The following is a 22,067-nucleotide window of genomic DNA, read 5'->3' on the forward strand; positions in this document are numbered from 1 at the left end:
TTTTTATCGGAGCCGCTCCTGCGTGTCTTGGTGGAAACGACGACAAGGGTGGGGGAAGGGGGAAAGGGGGCGCAGCAAACGCGTTTGTGGATGCGCAACAGCCTAAAAAAGGGCCACGCTCACCTCCACGTGAAGCATCACACGCATTGTGTGTGAGACGTGTGAGCAACCCCAGAACGTCAAACCAGCAGCGGCTACGACAAGGGCAAACGAGCCCTACCATCATCGTGACCAGCATCGCAGAGCTCAGGTGAGCTGGTACCCACTTGGGTATCGAGAGTTGCAACTACAATGGCGCCAGCACTCAATGGCAATAGTGCGTGGCGGGGCCGAAGTCCTGCCGCCGGATGGAAGAGAAACAGTCGATTGCTGGCGCTTCTCCTCGCGCTCCTGTGCGCCTCGCTTGCAGTAGTGACACCGGCGCTCGCGAACATGACGTTCTCTACAGCCAACGTGCAGGAAGCATCGCTATACCAAACAGTTCAGCTGAACTTGGAGTCGAACCCCCTAGCACAGGACCCGAGCATCACCACTGGCGACCTGATCTTTTTTGTTCTGTCGTCCAGCACCACGCAATGCGTGTATAATAACACCCCTACCGCGAGCACCCCCGGTTACTACACCGTCACGGCCACCGGCAGCGGTGGCTTTACTGGCAGCCTTATCTTCACTGTTACGTCGACTGAGTTTACTGTGGGAGAGACGTACTACCCGTGCTATCTCTCGAACTCAGGGCACACAGCGACGCTTGTGCGGCGCGGCTATTTGGAGCCAGGTTCGTATGATACACTGACAGTGTGGCCCTCCACCTACACAAGCTTTAGCATGACCCCCACGAGCGCCAATGGCGGCGAGGGGCCTGTGAGCCTGTCCATCGTGCAGGCGGTGCAGAGCGGTCGCCCGATCAACCAGGGCCTCTCGGGAAGCTACACTATCCTGCTTGTGCCATGTGGGACCATCCTCGTGGGCAGCGACAACCTGCAGAGCGACTGCACCGACCTGAACACGCTGGTGACGGTGTGCGCCATGGTAAGTGCGGCCAGTACAACCCCAGCCAGCGTCGTCCCCCTCTCCAACCTGCAAGGTCAGTCCACCGGGAATGTAAAGGGCGGCTTCACCGTCCCCTACAGCCCCAACCCTAGCGGCTACTACATGTGCGTGCCGTACTGCCACAGTGCCTCTGCCGGCTGCGGTGGATCAGCGACGGCCATGTCCTTCACTGTCGTGACGGCCGCCTCAGTCACCAGCAACAACTACACTCTCGTCTTTGGCAGCGCTGATCCGGGAGTGTACAGCCGCATGCCGGAACGTACGCAGGCGCGCGAGAGCGGCCTCCTCTACTTCGCCGGCGCCGGTCTGAGTGCGAAAGACGCCGTCAAAGTTATTCGCAGAAGCGACACCTGCACTGCCAAAACGTCGGTGCTGCTCCCGAACCTCGAGCTCGGGGTGCTGCAGCTGACGGTGGCCACCAACGGCACGACCACAACGCAGGTATCGTTTATGGCGCCGGACCTCGTGTCAGCGCAGGTCGTGGGCCGCGTCTGCTACCAGCGCGCTGCCAGCGGCCTGTGGTCTACCACCTACCTCTCCGCCTCGAATCAGGCGGCGGATTTTACCATTGACATTCTGCAGCCAACCGGATTCAAAATAGCGAGCCCGACCATGGACCCCTCCGTCGGCGAGACCCTGACGCTAACCTTCCAAGGAGATGGTCTCGACAGCTCCCTAGATGAAGCCTACCTCTCCTCCAGCCCCGACGGCAACCCGTGCAACCGCGACGGAAGTGGAAGTTCATCAAGCAGCAGCAGCAGCAGCAGCTCAGGGACATATAATCGTAACATGTACTTCACGTGCATGATGGACGGAAGCAGCACCACATCCCCAACGTGTACTGTCACGGTCGACCCCGAGGACACCAATGGGGCGATGACGCTGAGCGTGTGCTACCTGAAGGGTGGCAGCAGAGGACAGAGGAACTTTGCTCAAGTCAACGGCACGGTGGCGCTCCAGGCACGGAACCCGACCTATTCCGTGACACCGTACCCCATGTTTGCTGGCCAGTCGGTGACACTGACCTTCACGGGCGTGGGTCTGTACCCGGACGACCGGGTGCAGCTGATCGCGCCGGGCGGGACATGCGGGGACGAAAACGCCACTCTGACATCCGCCGCGATCTACACCGTCACGGAAGTTCTTCCGAGCGTAGCGTACCAGTATACCCTAGTCGGATCGGCCGAGACGTGCATCACGGTCTGTTACCGTCACCTGGGGTCAGACATGTGGGTCGTGGCGCGCAGCGGCGACGGCAGGCCTCCCGTGTCGTCGAGCTGCGCGGCGTCGAACACCTACATCTCCGCGTTTCCGGTGCGGTACAACATCGTAAACCTTGGCACGAGCAACAGCACCGACCCCACCGCCGGTACCCTCCTCACCGTTGGCGAGACCGCGACGGTAAGCCTCACCGCCGCAAGAGGCCAGATACTCTCCACCACCACCACGCCGACGGCCATCAAAGTGGTCCAGGCGCCGGACAGGTGCGTGACAGCACCGTGCGGCTTGGACCTCCGCGCTGCGTGCGCCAACGTGCAGCTTGCCACCGATTACACTGGTGCCATTAGGAAAAGTGGCAGCGCCGGACTCACCGCCTCCATCCAGGTGAGTGAGGCAGAGGTGCGCTATGTTGTTTGTGTGGAGACCTCCAGCACCTCGAAGACGTACGTGCCGGTCCTGTCCTCCTCGCAGACATCGGCGACCAGCACCACCTTCGGTTTCACCACGACCTTCCGGAACCCAACGCTGGCGTCGCAAACTCCGAGCACGTGGCGAGTCGCCATGAGCACCCTGCAGACAACCTTCAGCGGGTCAAGCCTGGACGCGAGGGCGAATATCGTATACGCCGTTGAGACGAGCGCGCTACTGGCCGCCTACACGACAAGCGAAGGCATCTTCGTGGCAGTGTGCCCGCCCGTGTCGCAGGTGCCGGCGACAGTGCTGGTGTCCACGATGGACATAGAGGGCAGCAGCAGCAGCACCTTAACTATGGCCTCCTACACCCGTGCAGACAGGCTGTACGACGGTCAGCACGTGTACCTGTGTTACTCATGGTCGGCCGGCAACGGCGACTCGCACATCACGATGGCGGGCATGGTGACTGTGTCAGCAGCGATCCCGTCCTCCTTCGAGTGGCTGGCCCCCGTAGAAACGAGCAGCTTGCGCGCCGGGCAGTCGATCCAGCTCAGCTTCACCAGCAACCTCACAAGCCTGTCCGCCAAGAGCGACGTCGTCTACTTCTACAAATATGTTCAGTCATCGAGCCCGAACCCGGACTGTTACTGCGACGCGACGGCGTGTGCGACCGGGACGCGCGTCACCTACACCTCCAACACCACCTTCACCTCGGCGACGACAAACATGACCGACGACACCACCATCTACACCTCCTCGCTTGGCTTCAGCAACTACAACTACAGTGCCATCTACATCATCTGCTACACCGCCTTTGGGCAGTCTGCCGACACCTACATGGGCCGTGTAATGGTGGGCCTGGCGAACCCGTCGTACTACACCGTCTCCAGCGTAGCCGCGCCTCTTAACCAGGTCGGTGCACCGATCACCATTACGGCGACTCGCCGCTGTATGACGACAGCGTGTGCGCTAACGCTTCAAGACTCGCTGCGTTTGGTGCCCAGCAACGTGCAGTGCTTTCAGCTCTCGTCCGACAGCCCCAGCGATGACGCGTCATCGGCAGAGGAGGCATCCGTGCAGGCCATCGGCAACCCAGTCCTGAGCCCCGGCGAGCTCTCCCTTGAGCGCAGGTTCGTCGTGGATGTCGAGGGAACGTACCGCGTGTGCTACCGCCTCGCGAGCGAGACGACCTACAGTGACCTCGTCTTCTCCACCAGGTACGTGCGCTCTGTGCTGACGGTGACGACGGCGAATCCTCAGCAAGTCACATCAATACCAAGCGCCCCCTCCGCTGGGCAGTTTGTCATCATGAATATCAGCTGCGCGACGACGACAACGCTGTGTAGCATCTGCACGATGCTGCGGCTTGTGCCGGGGGTGCGCGCGAGCTGCTGGGAAACGGTGTCGGGGACGTATAGCAGCGACTCGTGCCTGACGACAAGATCGGTACAGTACCCGAACCAGTACTTTCTGGAGGGCATCTACACGGTATGCTACGGCAGCAGCTACTTCACATCGCGCCGCATCCCTGGCACCTTCACGGTGACCCCCGCGAACCCGTCAAGCTACGCCCCGACGGAGCTGAGTGGGTACACCGTATACACCAATCAAGGTATGGACTACACGCTGAACATCTCCGGCACGGAGCTCACCGCCGCCGATACCGCATTTCTGCTGCCGGAGTTGGGGTACACCTGCCACGACCTCCGCACTGGCGAGGTGCAGAGCCAAGGAACACTGGCAGCTTGGCTCGAGCCGAGCGTGAAGCCGTACCCACTGCAGCTGACCTCAACCGGCGTGTCGTGGGTAGTGTCAAATCAGAGTAAGCGCTTCGGCAGTGGCCTGCTTAACGATACGGACCTGTGCCCGGGGGACGGGAAGTCGTGCTTGCTGAAGCTGTGCTACATGCGCTTCGGCACCTCCTGGGCGCCTGTCACTCTGGCGGCCTCCTCGTCGGCGTCGGCGTCGGCGCCGTCTGAAATCGAGCTGGCTGCCTCGAACCCGTTCTCGGTGGAGTTCGATCGCTACCCGCTGGCGATCGGCATGTACGTTATGGCCACAGTGCAGGGTGCTGGCCTTTTGAGCACGGATGTGCTCATCATTCACGCAGGCGACTGCAGCGGCGCCGCCATGACTGTCTCCATGGCGAATGCCGTATACGTGGACACCACGGGAACGCAGTGGCGCGGCGTGTTGCGCGCGACCAGCGCTGCAAGCAGCTACGCTGTGTGCTACTGGCGCTCCGGGTCGGCTACCGAAGTGGCGACCATCACCTTCACTGGTGAGTCGGCGGTGTCCACGATAATGATACTCAGCACGCCACTTTACTACGTTCTGAGTCCGCTCAACTTCACGTCGATGCATGCAGTGTTGACTAGGTACGAGGAGCTCATCGTCGGCGCCAGCTTCAACGACCAGGGCACAGTCGGGGTGATGCTGAGCTACGCGCAGCTCATCTCCGCAGACACGAGCGTTGCTGAGTGCAACTACGGGCCCTTTGAGTCAGTGGCGAGCGGCTTCAAGCCGTTCCCGATTGCGCTGACGCTTTCACTCGTGCCAGACAGCGGTGCTTCCGACTCACTGCCCCTGTATCAGGGTCGTCTTACCGTCGAGACAGGGGCATATGCACTCTGCATGAACACCACGATTGGGCTCTTCCGCGTCGTCGCACCTCCGCCCCGCGCTGCGAACATCATGGCAGGCAGCAGCAGCGTCGTTGTGTACGACGCTGTGCCAAGCACGTACACCTCTGCCCCCAAGAGCGTCATGTTGGGGCAGGTGGTGACTCTGACGTTCTCCAGAGAGTCTGCGAGCAGCGTCAGCGACAGCTACATAGCTCCGGCCTTAGCCGACCTGGCGGCAGGTGACGTGGTGCAGATTATCGACGGCGGTTTGTACGAGTGCGGTTTCGCGAACGCGACAGTGCTAGTGGCCGGTGTCGTGTCAGCGAGCGGCAGCAGCAGCGAGTCGACCACGGTCTCTCTCACCCTCCCCGCCACCTACGAGCCTGCCGGCGTGACCATGGCGGCGGGAGGGAAGAAGTATACAGTTTGCTACCAGAGACAGAAAAGCACCTCGGCCACGTCCCCGCGCACCGGCAGCACTGCCGACCAGAACTTTTACATCATGGCGCAGGTGCCGACCAAGTGGACAACGTTGCCTCAGCAAGCCCAGGTGAACGCACCAGTCAACATCACCTTCTACGGGAACGACGAAGAGGCGGACTACCTAACCGCAGCCGACGTTGCGTTTCTTGTGTCGGTGGTCGATGGTGAGGATCCGAACTCCAACCTGTGCGGTGCAACTGAAGAGAGCACGAGTGTGAGCCGCCTTGTTGTTACTCAAGGCTCCATGACGAAACTGGGCGCCGTCAATACGCAGTGGGCCATTCCACCCAACGTGCTCCTGGAAGGTACCTACGTCGTGTGCTACACAGCCGAGAAAAATGGGCAGCCGGTGTACGTCAACCCTCCAGCGACTCTCGTCGTGTACCCGACGCAGTCACCGAGTGGCGCCTACCTCGCCCGCAGCCCCACGTCTCTCGTGAACAACCTCGACGTTCTGCAGGACGAACGCGTGTTTATACTCTTCAACACGACCGTAGCGCTGAATGTGGTGCTGGACAACGGCCAGAGCTCGTCCTCATCCCTCGAGAAGAGCGACGTGGTTCGCATCACGGAGGACAGCACCTGCAGTGCGTTGTTAGGTGCCGGCATGATTGACCCGATCCCTGATCATTTCGGTTACGCGCCCCTCGGCATCGTAGACGAGACTAGCGGCCTGCCGGTGCCGTACCTGAACCTGCGCATCCGTGCCAAAGTGGGCCGCTACTACATCTGCATGCGCCGCAGCAATCGTGAGATTTGGGAAGCGTACTACGACTTTGAGGTGGTAGGTGGGCTCTATGTGAGCCCGGCGGTGCTGAGCGTATCGGCCGCCGCTGTCTCGGCGTTTACGACGACGCCGACGACGCCGCGGGTGTGGGTGCCGCATACGATGGTAACGGCGAGCTACGGCACTGGCTTCAGTCTGGAGAAGGTCGTGCAGTTCTTCTTTGTGGCCTACAAGGGCACCGGTAGCGTGACGGACAACGACGAGATTGAGTACGACTCCTGCTACCGCCCCGCCTCTCCGTCAGAGGCGTCGTCGGCCTCCGTGACTCTCGTGAACCGGACACTGCAGGTTTACCTGGTAAGCCCCATGTTCACGCAGCACAGCTTTGGCACGCCGGGGACGTACCTCCTCTGCTATCAGATCAGCGGCTCTAACATTGCCTCCGTCTCCCTGACCACCTTGACGGTGGCCAACCCGAGCCCGACTGCCTACATGGTGCCACGCTTGATTGCCATTCAACACGCCTTCACGATGAGCTTAGTGGCCCTCGACGACATCTTCGCCTCTGCCAGCGGCAACGTTGCGCAGATATACACCGCGACGGACACGGACGCGATGCCGAACTGCTCGGGGGCGGCAGTGCCAAGCGGTGGCACGACGCGTTTTACGAGCTTCACCGCGACGAACACGTCTTACGCAAGTGTGGAGCCGACGCTGCTGGCGGCGGGCTACTACTTTGTGTGCTTCCTGACATTCAGCCAGGCGGAGTACTTCGTCGTCCCAAACGCCGCGGGCGGCTTTCTCTTTTCCGCTGGGCTGACAGGCGCGCAGAAGTACACAGTGACGCCATCGCCCGCCTACTTGGGTCAACTCCTGGATATCGCCATTACGGGCAGCCAACTGAGCAGCAAAGACCACGTCAAGCTCTTGCGCGTATCGCAGGACGAGCTGAGCAGCAGCGGCAGCACCACGAGCAGTGGAGGCAGCTACACAACCCAGTGCACATCGAGCGCCCCGAACTCCGACGTCAGTGAGTTAGCCGGCGCAGCAGGCAGCACCGTAGAAAGCCCGAGCGGTATTGTGGCCCACTATTATCCCCGCGTGAACGAGACTGGCACCTTCATTCTGTGCTACCAGAGCTTCTTGTTGAACAACACGTGGATCTGGGTGGCAGACATCCATCAGTTCACCGTCGGCTCGGCGCACCCGACGCACTACAGCCTCTCTGTGCTACCACCGTACGAGACCCAGGTCTTCTCACTCTACATCCACGACAGCAGCAACGACGGCAGCGACGCGGCAGGGCGACTGCAGGCCACAGATCAACTGAAACTAGTGGAGCGCGGCACAGGGGCTGGCGGTTTTGACTGCACGGTGAATGCCAAAAATAGCAGCGCCGTTGGCCTAATCAGCTACATAAATGCGCAAAGTAATAGCAGCACGCACGTGTACCAGATCTGCAGCTCCACGGTGGCGAGCGTGACGGTCTGCTACGCGCTCGCAGGAGAAACGGCAACGACACCGAGCTGGGCGGAAGTGCCACTTCAGTCCCTGCCGCCGACGTACCTCTTTGCAGGGGTGTCGATGGAAGCAGACCCGTTTGTGGGGCCGCTGCGCGACTCGAGCAGCAAAGCCTCGGCAACCTTTCCCAGCTGGGTGGCACCGCGTCCGTTCGAGCCTTTTACGTTCTACTTCACGACGGCGGTAGCGGGGCTGGAAGTACACCGCGTGGCCTTTGCGATGACACCGGTGACAGTGTGCGCTCTGAACGTGAGCTACGTGGCACCGCTGTTCTACCAGAAGGGGGCAAGTCGACCGAGCGAGTTCACCGTCTCGCTTCCCTACGCGGGCAGTTATAACGTGTATATCGGACCATACACCACCGCGATGACGCCAAACATTACGCATGCCACGCCGCTTGTGGTGGGGCCGTGCGACCCGTGCAACTTCACGCCGAACTACGCACTGGCCGGCGCCTACGCGCTGCTGTCCTTTTCCAGCAGCGCTGGCGGCTCTCTCGGCAATGCAGACGAGGTGCGACTCTTTCCAGTATCCCAGGGGCTGACAGGGCGACCGTGTGAGGCAACAACAGGGGCGTACGCCGGTGTCACTCTCACACCTATCGCGGCGCTGAGCACAAGTGAGATGACCGTCTTCAACGCGACGACTGGCACGGAGACGGAGATAAGCTCGTACCTGGGCGAGTACTACGTGTGCTACCGCAAGGTGAACCTACCCCCTGGCAGCCCGTCAGCCAACTTTGCAGTCGTGGCTGGGAACGATGGCACACCCGCCATCTTCTCCGTCTACCCAGCTGACCTCCTCACCGCCACGGTGTGCCCTGCCTCGCCGATGTACGCGCTCGAGACGGCCGTGTTCAACGTGACAGCCCGCGATATGGTGCTGTACCCGAACGTGGCCTTCAGTGCCTTGGATGTGCTTATCGTTGTCTCGTCTGATGTGCTGAACGACACCATCAGCGGCAGCTGCGGCAGCATCACGGATGTGGACACTTTCATAACAGCCTCTGGCGGTCGCGCGCAGCTGGCGCTCTTGGACAGCTACGGTAGCGGATACTCGAACTGGTACCTCACCTTTGGGAGTCAGATGGCGACCGGGCACTACAGCTGGTGCTTCAAGATGCAGTACGACACGCTCTTCCGCAACATATCAGTCTCGCTGCAGACGGTGGTCATGAAGAATCCGTACAAGGTGACCACCTCCCCGCCGGTCATCCTGCCGAGCTCGTACCCGGTGCTGATTCAAATCATGGGCTCTGGGCTGCTGGCAACGGACCAGGTGTACATCGTCTCTGCCGATCAGTCGTGTGCGGAGACATGCAACCGCCCACTGACGCCGACAGAGTGGTCCGGCACCTCGCACACCACCCAGTACGTGAACTCGACTACGATGCTGGTGACCTTTTCGCAGTCCATCAACGTCGTCACCTCCTTTGGCGTGTGCTACCGCCGCCTCGGACGCTACCTAACGCGTCTGGCTGACATCTACGTCTTGGAGCCGAACCCCATCTCCTACGTGGTCAACTTCGTCCCGCGCGTCGGGACGCAGCCAACATTGGCGTTCACCGGCAAGAATCTGATGGCCACAGACGCGGTGATGCTGGTGAGGCCCGGTGACACCTGTGTTGCGAGTAACACCGTCGTCACGGGCACGTTTGTGTCGGTCAGCAGCGATGCAATGGTGAGCCAGTTCCTTCTGGCACTAGTCGGTAGCGCAGTCCTAGCGCAGAACTACACTGTGTGCTACAATGTATCGACCGTCGGCGCCTATGCGGAGGTGTCGCCGGAGCTGCCTGTTCTGGAGGGTGGTCCGTCGAGTGTCCTGTCAAGCAACACCCCGATGCGCGGCCGCGCGACTGTGCTAACAGTGGCGGACCCGCAGGTGGGAGACGAGATGTACATCGCTTGCGTTGGATGCAGCTGCTTCGACGAGGTGGAGGCTGTCGTGCCGTACGGCCATGTGCACGCGACGGCGCAACCCATCGAAAGCGAAACCTCGAGCGCCTCCGACGCCGCCGCCATCTCACTACGCGTCGGCTTCAGCGATACACAGAGCTACCCGGTTTGCTACCGCCGCCTTGGCAGCGGCTACGCGCAGATTGGCGGCACAGGCTACTTCGTCACTCCGGTGATGAACTCACCAAGCACTGTGACGCAGCTGCCCACCTTAGAGCAGTTCCAAGGCCAGCGGCTGTACTACAACTTTTCGAACTACACCTCCAGCGCGCCGCTCAGCAGCAGTGACTTCGTGATGCTGGTGCAGGCAGATCGAACCTGCTGGGACAACCTGGAGATCAACTCGAGCGGTGTGGTGGTGGGCACAAGTGAGCTGTCGGGCACCATCGCATCCCTTGGAATCGGTGAGTGGAAGGCGCAGGTGCCCTCTCTTGGGCCTGGTGTTCCGCCTAACACCTCCACGCTATTCCCGCTCTCCTACCTCCTGTGTTACCGCCAGTCCACGCAGCTGGAGTACGTAGGCGTCCCTTATGTACTGCAGACGACACGGATGGAGGCGGCCGACCCGTCGGCGTTCGCAACGCAGCCGGAGGTCGTGGAGAAGGGCATGTTGGATGTGAGCCTGACGTTTGGCTACACCGATGTTGGGCACGACGGCGACGAGGCGTACGTCGTTCAGTTCACGCGCCTCACAAACACGGTGTGCGACGACGTCGACTCCACGCTCGTCTCACCCCGCAGAAGTGCGTACCCAGTGTACACGCTGAGCATGTCAGGCGGCGCTGTTGTGGGCAGCAACAACACGGCTGTGTGCTACCTCCGCTCCAATGCGACGGTGGCAGAGGTGCCACAGCTGCTGGCAGTGGCAGAGAGCAACCCGACCGGCTACCTGACGAACGTGCCGACTGGGTCGGTGTCGCGCGGGCGGCAGTACGTTGAGTTCACCATCCTGGGCACCGGCCTGAGCGTCACCCGTGACGAGGTCGTCTTCACAGACGTGCCGTGTGGAAGTGCGCCGCGCCCGTTCAACTCAAGCCCTTACCTGGCGCGCCTGGGCGACGCCACCTCCAACGACACGGCGTACGTGGTTGTCACGCAGTTCACTTCGCCGACGAGCCCCGTTGATATCTACGTATGCTACCAGCACGGCTCGGTGTGGCGCGAGGTCGGCAAGGCGCTGACGCTGAGCGTGCCGCAGCCGCTGACGGTGTCGGTGGTTCCTGCAAACGGGCTGCAGAGCCTTCCCCGCGCAGGGCAACACTTGTACCTGCAGCTGGTTGGTGGCGCGTTGACAGCGCCAGTCGGCGCCGCGGTGCTAAGTGCGGAAACAACGAGGGCAGGAACATGGTGCCACAACTTCACGGCTGCGGATGTGCAAGAGCCGGCGCTAGCTATATCGTCAGCGGCGATACTGGACGTGTCGGTGTGGCAGATATCCGGGCACGCGCGGTTGTGCGTCCGCAACAGCGACAACACGCCGTGGGCTGACGTGGCCACCACCGTCGATGCTGCCAGCATCTACATTAACCCGGCGAACCCGTCCATCATGGGCATCTCTCCGAATCCACCGCGCGTCGGGCAGAGCGTCACGCTCACGTTCCATCTACTGGTGTCGTCAAGCGCAGGGGATGTGGTGAAGATCACGACGCCGACCTACGAGGCGTGCGAGGAGGCCGCGAGTATTTATGGCTTCCCCGCTGCTATGGCCGTCACGGTGCAGGACAACGCCACGACGACGCTGACTCTGGTCGACTCGACAGATGCTCTGCTGTACCGCAGCTTCAATAGCACGGGGATGTATCGCGTGTGCTATTACAGCGCGACAGAGCTGGCGTGGGGAGTGGTGGGTGGCACACTCGCCACCGGCTCCATCACGGTGGAGGAGTTGGTACCGCAGTCGTGGGTCGTCGCCTCTGGCTACCCCACCATTGGGCAGGAGTTCGCCCTAGCCTTCTACGATGAGCTCAGCCTTTTAACGCCAAGCTCTGACAGAGACCTAGTGTGGGCAGCGCCGTCCACTGTGAGCTGCGGTCAGGACCCGTACATGTGCAGTGGCTGCATCTTTTTTGAGTGGGATGCGTTGCTGTCGAACTCCTCCACAGCCGTGACGGCCGCCAACGCCTCTCTGCGTGTGGACAGCATGAATCTCTGCTATCGCCTCTACAACGCCACGGCAGCACTGGTGCCTGGCTCGCTGAGCATCACGACAGGCCCCATCCAGTGCGTGGAGGAAGACTCCTTCATCTCAGGCCAACAGCAGCTGCTGACGTTCCGCCTAGAACCCGGGACTAACGTCACGGGCGACAGCTGGCGCCTCTCCTTCTACGCCACCACCGCGCTGCACTGCGACGACCGCTACATCGAAAGCTTCATCCCAGCGTCAGCACAGTTGCAGTCGACGACGAGCACGTCGGCAACGTACCTGGTGCTGTGGCCGGTTGGGCTGGGTGTCACGACAGACAAGTACACAATCTGCTACGTGCATGAGGAGCGGGTGGGTCCGGTGTGCACGTGCGGCCAGATCGACGCGAACACAGGCGAGTGCTACATCACCGGCACACCAGGCTCGCCACAGAGCTTCACACCTTGGCCGCAGCCGACATACGTCGGACAGACGATCACCCTCAACTTCGTGGTGAACGCGTCCATGACGACCTACCCGCCGACCGCCATTAAGCTCGTCAGGTATGTGGATGAGCTGACGCTCTGCGACGGCGCCCCAGCCTTCACGCCAGTTGGGGCCACTCTCACGCGGGTCAGCGATCTCCTATACACGTACACCTTCAAGCACGACTACGCACTCGACTCCGCGACGCTGGTGGTGTGCGCGCTGACAGATTTGTCGACCTCATACGGCCGCGTTGCCTCAACAGTCGTACCCTCGTCGCCGACGACGAACAACACGCTTTGGATTCGGCCGTACCTCGGCCTCACCACGTTCCCCTCCGAGGAGAATTTTCTGCGCGCGATGCAGACGCTGAACCTGACCTTCACGATGGAGAGTCAGCAACCAGACGACGTGGTGAGCATGCACGACACCATAACCGTCGTTGGCGACCCGTACAACTGCGTCGAGTCTTACATTGACAGTCAGGACCCGGCGACGCTCATGAGCATGTTCTACATCCCCGACACGGCCTTCCTGACGCTGCCGGCGGCAGTGCTGAGCGCCAACGCGTCGCTGTTTCTCACCAGGTCCCTCGTAACTTTTAGTGGCACGGCGTCCAGTCACGGCGCACACCACTTTTGCTATAAATTAGCGGCCGGCACGTGGGCGCCGGTGCTGCCAGTGCTGAGCATACAAGAGGCTCTCATCGACCGCTGCTCCATCACAGGCGCGCTAAGCCCTTCCAACGGCGACAACGGCGGGTCAAGTGGCTCGACGACAGCCAATGGAGGCTCGTTGCGTGCCATGTACTACGCCCCAACCCAAATCCTCGGCACGGCCCTGTTCGAATACCTGGCGTCGCCGTCGGTGGATGAGGTGCGGGTCGTACCGCAAAGCGAGTGGTGCACAAACGATGCGGCGGCTGTCTTCACCATTGTTGTGGACTCAGGCTCGTTCTCCAGCTTGAGCAGCGGCAGTGGCAGCGTCGCAGCGGTGTTCTTCGCGCCGCTGCCGGGCACGTACAAACTGTGCTACCGCTTCAACGCAAGCACAAATTGGAGTCCGGCGTGCACCGATCTAAGCGTGACGAACGTCACCCCGACCGGGATGGCGACGGGGTGCTGGAATGTGGGCCAGGCGATGGCCGTGACAGTGACGCAGGTGATCAGCGGGTACGTCTTTACGGCGGTAGATCGCTTGCGACTCGTGCCAGGCACATCGCCATGTCTCCTCTCGAGCGGCTTGCTACCAGCGTCCTCAGCGACTGTGACGGTGGGTGACGCACTCCAGCCGACCGACGGCATTGCGCTCTCAGATGTGGTGGCGGGGCAGACAACCTACGCAATGCCGCCCGTCTTCTTCCGCAGTGGTACGAACTCCGTACGACTGTGTTACACCAACGCCGCGGGCAACCAATTCGCCGTGCCATTGGACTACATCAGCAGCCCAGATAAGTCACTCTTTCCCGTCCAAGCCCGCCAACCAAGCACCGTGAGCCTTCCGCAGCGCTACGTTCAGATTGGCCAGCGGCTGCTCATGAACTTCACCTCTGCCAGCTCTTCGGTGACCCCTTCGCTACACCCGTACGCCGCGCTGCCGCCGCTCTTCATGCCGGGCCCCGTCTTCAACGGCACCTTTGACGGTGCAACGCTACTGGCAACGTCGAGCAGCTCCGCCTACACTGACGGCCGGTGCGCGGTCGCGCTGCACGCCGGCACCCTCGCTACCACCTCGTTCCTAGGTGTCTATGGCTCGGCGGCAGAGAGCGGTGGCCGCTACGTTCGGTACACTGTTGGCAACTACGACCCGACAGTGGCGCAGTACTACATTGCATGCTACCAGCTCGCAACGTGCGGCGTGGTGGACAGTGGCGCCCCGTTCCGCGTGTACAACACGAACCCGTCCAACGTCTACACCGACGTCTCGACACCACGGCGGGGGCAACTGCTCAGAGTGATGTTCGACAGAGACACATCGACGCCGGATGCCGTTGTGCTGACGCCTGGCAGCGATCGCGGGGCCAAGCAGGCAAATCTCGATTCCTGCTGGATCCTCACGGACACCTCTGGAGAACTGGTGCAAGGCACCTCAGACCTCACCCACTTCACGACTCTCTACCACGCCCAGGCGCCAGAACTAGCCTCAACAACGACCACGCGTAGCTGCTACAAGCTGAGCGGGAGTAGCTGGTCGGAGGTGCCAAACGGCGTGTCAAACATACTCGCTGCCAACCCAACGCACTTTGTGACAACGCCACTCTCGGCGCGGGTGAATGAAGTGAACTACATCCGCTTCTACGGCACGGGTTTAGGCAGCAACGACCGGACGAAACTCATCACGCAGTCGATGAACTGTAGCGAGGATTCAGTGCCGCCGCCGTCGTTCGCAGCCTACAGTGTGAACGCGCCAACCAGCGCCAACCCTGGCACGTCGCAGGGGTGGACCGTGACGGAAGTGAGCAGCGACGGGTCGACGGCGACGCTGAACTTCACGGCCAGCATGACCGGCACCTTCAGTGTGTGCTACCGGCTTGCGGCAGATACAGTGTGGACGTTGGTGTACGACGACCTCATCATCCACGAGCGCAACCCATCCGTCGTCACGCAAACGCCGGTCGTCACACTCGAAGGCGAACTATTCACGCTGAACTTTTCGGCGTCTACCGAAGGCACGTCTGATCTTTCCGCCAAGGATCTTGTAGTCCTGTACTACGGCTCAAGTGTCGACTGTGTCGCCCCGACAGATGCCGAGAAGGCACCGTCCGTCACTGCCGCCCCGTCGCGCATCGACGCGCTGCCGCACTCGATCGAGTTCCAAGTCGCCGTCGGCACGCGCGGCAACTACACGATGTGCTACATGGTGGCCGCCCCGAACGTGCCAGGCGGCTACGTAGTGGTTTGGGGCTACGATGTCGTGCTGATCACGCCAAACCCGAAGAGCATGACGCTTTACCCAATTCGTGCGCAGAACGTGTACCGGCCAGACGAGCTGCTGACGCACGTCTTTGCTGGATGGGGGCTTGTGGCGACGACTGAAGCGACAGATATGGTCAAGCTGATCCAGGCGAGTGCAAGCAGTAGCACTACCGACGCAATGTGTCAGCAGAACTCGGCGGCCGCGGGGATTACGTACTACTCTCTCTACGCGAACGGCTCGCACGCAGAGCATGTGTGGCGAGTGTCACCCGCCGGAACGAATATGCCGTACTCGGTGTGCTACAAGCTGTACGGTGGGCAGTATCACGTCATTGGGGATGTACTGGCTATCACCGGGACGGCGAGCCCCAGTGGTGCCACGTCGGCAAAGTTAAACGGCAGCAACACAGCACTCTCCTCTGGCGAGTCAATGTTGTGGACGCTGGTCGGCACAAGCGCGCAGTCCTGCACAGACGGCGAGGCCCTCCTCTTCTTCAGCGATAAGGACTGCTACGACGTGCGCTACTACGTGAATGTGTTGGCAATAATGTCGTCGAGCGCGAGGATGGCGGCCACCTTCCCAGGCGGGGCGTCGGTCGTGTCGAGCTGCAGCGGTACGACGCAGCTGCGCGTGCCATGGACGTACATGTTTAATGAAAACTCGGCGATCCCCACGGCATCGCCGTCGACGGTGCTCCTTTCCTTGTGCTACTGGAGTGCTGGCAACGACGCCGTGTCGGTGCTGTCGAGTAACACCATCACCCTCAGCCAGGGTGTGCCACCGCCGCTTAATGTGACACTGTTGGTGACAGCGCAGGAGGTGTTCAGCTTCAACCTCACTGTCCTGCCAGCGATAACGGACTGGGCAGTGCTGGTGACGAGCCCGGCAAACTGCGTCGGTGTCAGCGCCCCTGCAAACGATGCGTACTTGACAGAGTTGAGCTACAGTGAGTCTACGGGCGTGACCACCGTCACAGCAGCCGTTCCTAGCGCAGGGACATACTACGCGTGCTACTCACACCAGGATGGCACGTGTGCCGCAAGCACAGGGCGCGAGTGTGCGCGTGTGGTGGCGATGATGGAAGCAACGCCTGCCAGCCCACGAAGCTGGAGCGGCCAACCGATGCCGGTGTACGTGTCAAGCGTCTTGACCGTTGCACTAACCTTTTCCAGTAGCGGTGATGCGGCAGCGCAGGGGACGACAGCGTTGGCGTGGCTGGCCGCCATGACATCTGAGGCGTTGCCACTCACTATGCGAGACGTGTGGGTGGCCTGCACAGAATCACAGACGATAGCGTCGCTGCGGTACGAGCTGACGTACACCGTCGCGAGTGGCACGTGGAGAACGACTGGCATTATGACGCGCTCTGGCCCGTACGCCCTGTGCTATACCGCGCAGAGCACCACAGCGGCGCCTCTGCATCTTTTCGGTCCAGTCAGCAACGCTGGCCCAATCGTGCTGGCGAGCACCGTAACGAACGTCACTCTGCCTCCCTTGATGACGGTGACAAGCACTAACACGGTGGTGCTCACGGGCGGTGGCTTGTCAACGACGGACGTGGTGGTGGCCGTGGGCCTTTCCGCCTCGATGGCGGTGCCGAGCGACATCTGTACAAACGAAGACTACACCCCGCGCGTGAACTCGATGAACCCGAGCCCGGAGAATAACACGGGCATGACAGCAATGCCGCGAAACCTCATCTTCATGACGACGGGGGACTACGTACTGTGCTACACCGCCACCTACGGCCTCACGACGAGCAGCAGCGACAGTGGGTCGGTGACGGGAACCCCTGTTCTCATCACCCCGACGCCCTTCACAGTGTCGCCAAGCGTGATCAGTATGAAGGTCACAAGCCTAGTGCTTGAAGTGGGTGTCCAGCTGGACATTGTCTTCACCGGAAGCGGGCTGGCTGTGTCCAACCTGGCTGCACTGGTGTACGTAGGAAGCATCCCAGGCTCGCCGACAGTGGAGACTGTGTGCCTCGGCGCCTTTGCTGTCTACATACCCATGGTGTCCGTCAGCGCAGATGGTACCAATGCCAGCTACAGCACGACACCGACGCAACAGGGTATTCACATGGTTTGCTTCCGCAAGTCTATGTCGAGCACCCCCCTCCTCATGCCAACCCAACTGACGATTGGCGTGCGGACAGCTGTGAAAGCCGTCTTCACAGTGCAGCCAGGGGGCTGTACAGCCCTGCTGGTGTGCACGGCACAGCCCACAATCACGCTTCTCAACGAGTCGGGCTTCGCCACGTCAGCGCCGTACAGCACTGTGAACATGACGCTGTACCTCAGCGACGGCATCACCACTGCACCAGTCGGCTACCTGGCCGGTGGCACCACCTACTCGCACGTGAACTTCACCAACTTCACATTCTTGGCGCTGCGGGTGTCGACCGTCGGGAACTACGTCATGAAGGCGATCGTGACGCTTCAGGGCGGTGACACGCTGATGGCGACGTCAAGCGTGCTCACGGTGGCCGAAGGCGGCGGGCCGGTTGTGGCTGTGGCGGCGGTGTCGTGCCTCCCCGTCGGGATCCTTGACCGCACGATCGGGTCCACGGCGAACACAATTGACTGCATGATCACAGCCTTGACAAGCGATGCACCGAACAACTTTGCGGTGTGGGTGAACGCCGGCAGCGTCGGTACAGTGACGCAGAACGGCACCACGACCGGTGGGCTCCCGACGTACAGCTTTGCCGTCACCGCACCGGAAGCCTCATCTTCAGTGGCGGGACTCGTGAACTTCATCGAGATTGTAGTCTCACTCACGCCGCCGTACGAGAGCTTGCCCGTGCAAAACTCTCCCGTGATAGTGCGGCTGGCAACGTCGCCGAATGCGCTGACGACAATCGGCTGCAGCTCCGGTTCAACACAGCTTCCGATGCCGAACATGGTACGGGTCGGTGGGGTGCTGAGGTGCCACGTCCAAGGTATTGCAATGATTCAGAGCCAAGCACGAAACATTGTGGCCCTGCCGAGGGACCTGAGAGTGACCAACTACTACAACGGCGACGTGAGCACGAGCGCAGCGGTGAACCTTGGCACCTACCCCTTCGATGTCAACGGCCGGTACAATTTCACGGTGATACCGGAGACCGGCCTGCAAATCTCTGTCGCCGGCACCGTCTTCGCCACGGATGGCGCCGGCAGCTCGACTAGCGACGCCACATCAGCATGGACGACGATGGTAAACAGCCCGCAGACGTTCCTCCTGATAGGGGTGCCAACTGCCGCAGCATCGAAGCAGGCGTGTGCATCAACCCGGACGGGGTCGATGATGTGGTACACGCCGGCCGAGCCGTTGCAGTGCACGGCCACGCTGGCGAACGCGCAAGGGCCAGTGAACGGCCTGCAGAGCGAGTACAGTGTGCTTCTACCGGATGGAGGTAGCGTATCGTCCTTTAATGCGTCGGCGTGGGGTTCGAGTCTTGTCTGGAGCCTCACTGCACCGCCGCCGCCGTCGTCGACGTCGTCCGTGAGCTCGGTGAAGTCGGTGGGGCTGCCGCAACAGGAGCGCGAGCAGCTGCAGGAACGGTATGCGAGGCGTGCCGTGACAGAGACCCTCGCCGTTGCAGTGCCAGCGAGCTTTAGTATACAAGTTCTCTACGCGCCATCCACCACCATCATCGCGACGTACATGGGTAGCTTAGTGTATGTAACGGGTGTCGTGGAGGCACCACCAACGCTGAAGCAGAAGGCGACGGTGAGTATGACGTTCGCGGGCGTTGGACTTGAGACAACACACCGCTACACGCTCGGGGCCGTCTCCAACTGCACCAGCGTGCTCTCTGAGGCAACTCCGACGGGGGGCGCGGCAGCGGATCAGCTCGTCCTCACCTTCGAGGTGCCGAACTCCGTCTTCATCATCTGCTTCGCTCCTCAAGACGCGCGCACAGCGCTGCAGCCGCTGTTGACGACGCAGTGGACGCCAGAGTCGGGCAGCTCCTCCAACTCTCGGTGGACGAGGGACGATTTAATTCTACTGATCGTTGGCGTCGTCCTCTTCGTTATTCTCCTGGTGCTGCTGGTGATTCTTCTCTGGTGCATCTTCTGCCCCTGCGAGAAGGACAATATGGACAGGGTCGTGAGTGAGGAGCACCGCATCGTGCACCACACACCGATCAGAATGGCCACCACCAACGTAATCACGGCGGCAGCCGCTGGTGGTGGTGGTGGCATACCGAGCGTGTACATGCCACCGCGTGCGAACAACCGGTATGTGCTCCGCACTGTCGATAGACCGCCGCCGGCAGCGTTGTCGTCACCCGCCGCAGTGCCCCTGCCTATTGTCACCTCCGACACCCCACCGCCGCTGTCTTCGACCCCGGTCCCGCCGCAACAGCAGCAGCCGAGCAGCAACACGCAGATCCGCATAAACATTCATGATAACGATGGTGCACGCGATGCCTTTCCACCCGCACCACAGTCACACACCACCCGTGGCGCGGCGACGTCCGTGACCCACTCCGGCAGCAGCAGCACTGGCGCCGTGCCCTCGGCGGTAACCATGCGAAAGCGCCACCGCCACCGCTCTCGTCGAAGTAGCAGCGCAAGTAGCAACAACCCGCCGCAGCCGCCGTATCACCCAAAGCCAGAGCACGCTAGTCTTGACCTCGAAGCGCGACTCCCACCGCCCTTGTCGGACTCGAGCCCCTTCACTGGGGCGAGTGCAGCAGAGACCCGGCAGTCTGTGCCTCCGCCACCGCCGCCTCCCCTGCCGTTCATGCCACCACCGAGCGCCACTGTGCCCAGGCCGTATGCGAGCTCTGGGTTGGTGAAGAGCCCTCGGCGCTCAGGCAGCACGCCGAAAGTGGACGTGGCGAAGGACTTGCCGCCACTGCCGCTGCAACCGCAGCCGACCATTACGCTGGGGTCGACGACGGCCGCACCGGCGCCCTCATCAGGCCCATACCAACACCTTCATCACAGCACGTCAGGGCTGAGCGTCCCTGGTACTGTAGATGCCTCAGGCACGGGCCTTGGTAACTTTCCCCGTAGCTTCAGCGACAACGCTGCCACAGAGGAGGTGATGGGACCCTTTATGGTGGCAGGCCACACATCTAAGCCGATGGTGCGCTCCACATCGTCGTCAAGGCAGCCTTGAGGAAAGGGTCCATGCAGCAGTAACTCCCCTGCGCTGGCGTGCTTGTGTGTGGCCTCAAGGGGGGAGGGGTCTGCGCACCCGCACGCCCCTCCCCTCCCCCCCCCACCGCCTCCTTCTCCGTCCCTTTGCCCTCTTCTCTTTCGTTCCTATTTTTTTGCCTGTTCGCTTCAGAGCCTCGGCGTTCTGCAGGTGTGTGTGTGTGTGTGTGTGTGTGCCTTCATTACCGTGAGGCACGACGGTGATGAGAATGAGGAAAGACCAGAGCAGTGCAAGAGAGAGCAGGTGTGGTGTGGTGACAGCGGCTCGCTGAGGTGCAATCATGCGTGCCTTTCTGTGCTTATGCTGTTGCTGCCCTCCCCCCCCCTCCTCCTCCCTCCTCATAGATGAATCTCTTGTTGCGATGGCTCTTGTTAGATCCTGTTGCGGTGGTGATAGTCGTCGTCCGACCCCCGCTCCCTCTGCCTCTCCGAGTCTCTCGCCAACCCTCCCTTTGTTCCCGTGCTGCCTGCGCGTTCGCCTCTCTCTCCGCGTGTCGAAGTCTCACTGCCTCTCTGTCTCCTCTCGCATCACCGTGAACGCGGTGTGGCACGACACGTGGCTGGAACATGCGCCGTGTGCATATCGTCATGAGCGCTTCGCTTCTCTTTTTCGCTTCTGTATTCCTTTCGACTGAGGCGGTGGTATTTGCGCGCCGTACTGACGGACAGTTTCGATGTGTGTTTCACTTTTCCCCTGTGTGTGTGTGTGTGTATGTGTGGGTGGATTCCCCCCCCCCCCTCCCTCCCCCTCCGAGATGGAGTGTGCGCGTGCATGCGCGCATGTGTTGACCGCCGAACACGCTCACGTCACACAAAGAAGGCGAAAAAGGGGGGACGAAGAAAATTCCTTGACGGCGGGTCTGGCGTCTTGCGGCGTTACTAGACGCCTTTCCCACTGCATCGCCTGGCGTGTACGTGCGATCTCTTCCATGGACCATCCGTGCTGGCGTCGCTACACCCCATCGCTTCACAACGTCCTCCCTCACCTGTATGAGCCTGTTCTTCCTTGCGTCCGCATCTTTAGTACCCTCTACCCTCTCCCTTCCCCTACTCCTCGTGCTCCATTCATCGCTCATTACTGACAACACACGCGCGCACGCACGGCCGCCCAAAGAGTTTTCTGCCCTCCTCTCAGTCCTACCCTTTAACAACATTACTTAGCCTCTCTTGCCTCTTGCCTCTCTCTCGAACTCCGCCCCTCATACACGCACACACCAGACCGCCAGTGCAACGACAAGCAGAGAGCAGACCCCAACCCTTTTCCTAAAGCACATCGACGTATCGCAACACGCCCATTTCACCACTCCCATCTATAAACCAACAGACGTGCCGCGCAGACTTGTGACTCATCACAGCACGCGTGCACTTTCTCTCCGTGTCAGCCTGAGTGTCGCT

At 61.3% G+C, this 22,067-nt stretch overlaps 1 protein-coding gene across 1 annotated transcript; it reads left to right on the forward strand.

Annotated features, from left to right (window-relative positions):
* Positions 1 to 432: 432 nt before the first annotated feature.
* On the forward strand, positions 433 to 20,634 carry LBRM_10_0630 (conserved hypothetical protein; the record flags this gene model as incomplete). Its single annotated transcript, XM_001562782.2, has 1 exon — positions 433 to 20,634. The coding sequence occupies one exon, from the start codon at positions 433 to 435 to the stop codon at positions 20,632 to 20,634; it is 20,202 nt and encodes a 6,733-aa protein (XP_001562832.2).
* Between the last annotated feature and the right edge of the window lie 1,433 nt (positions 20,635 to 22,067).

The sequence above is a fragment of the Leishmania braziliensis genome, chromosome 10 (genome assembly GCF_000002845.2).
Source record: "Leishmania braziliensis MHOM/BR/75/M2904 complete genome, chromosome 10".
NCBI lineage: Eukaryota > Euglenozoa > Kinetoplastea > Trypanosomatida > Trypanosomatidae > Leishmania > Leishmania braziliensis.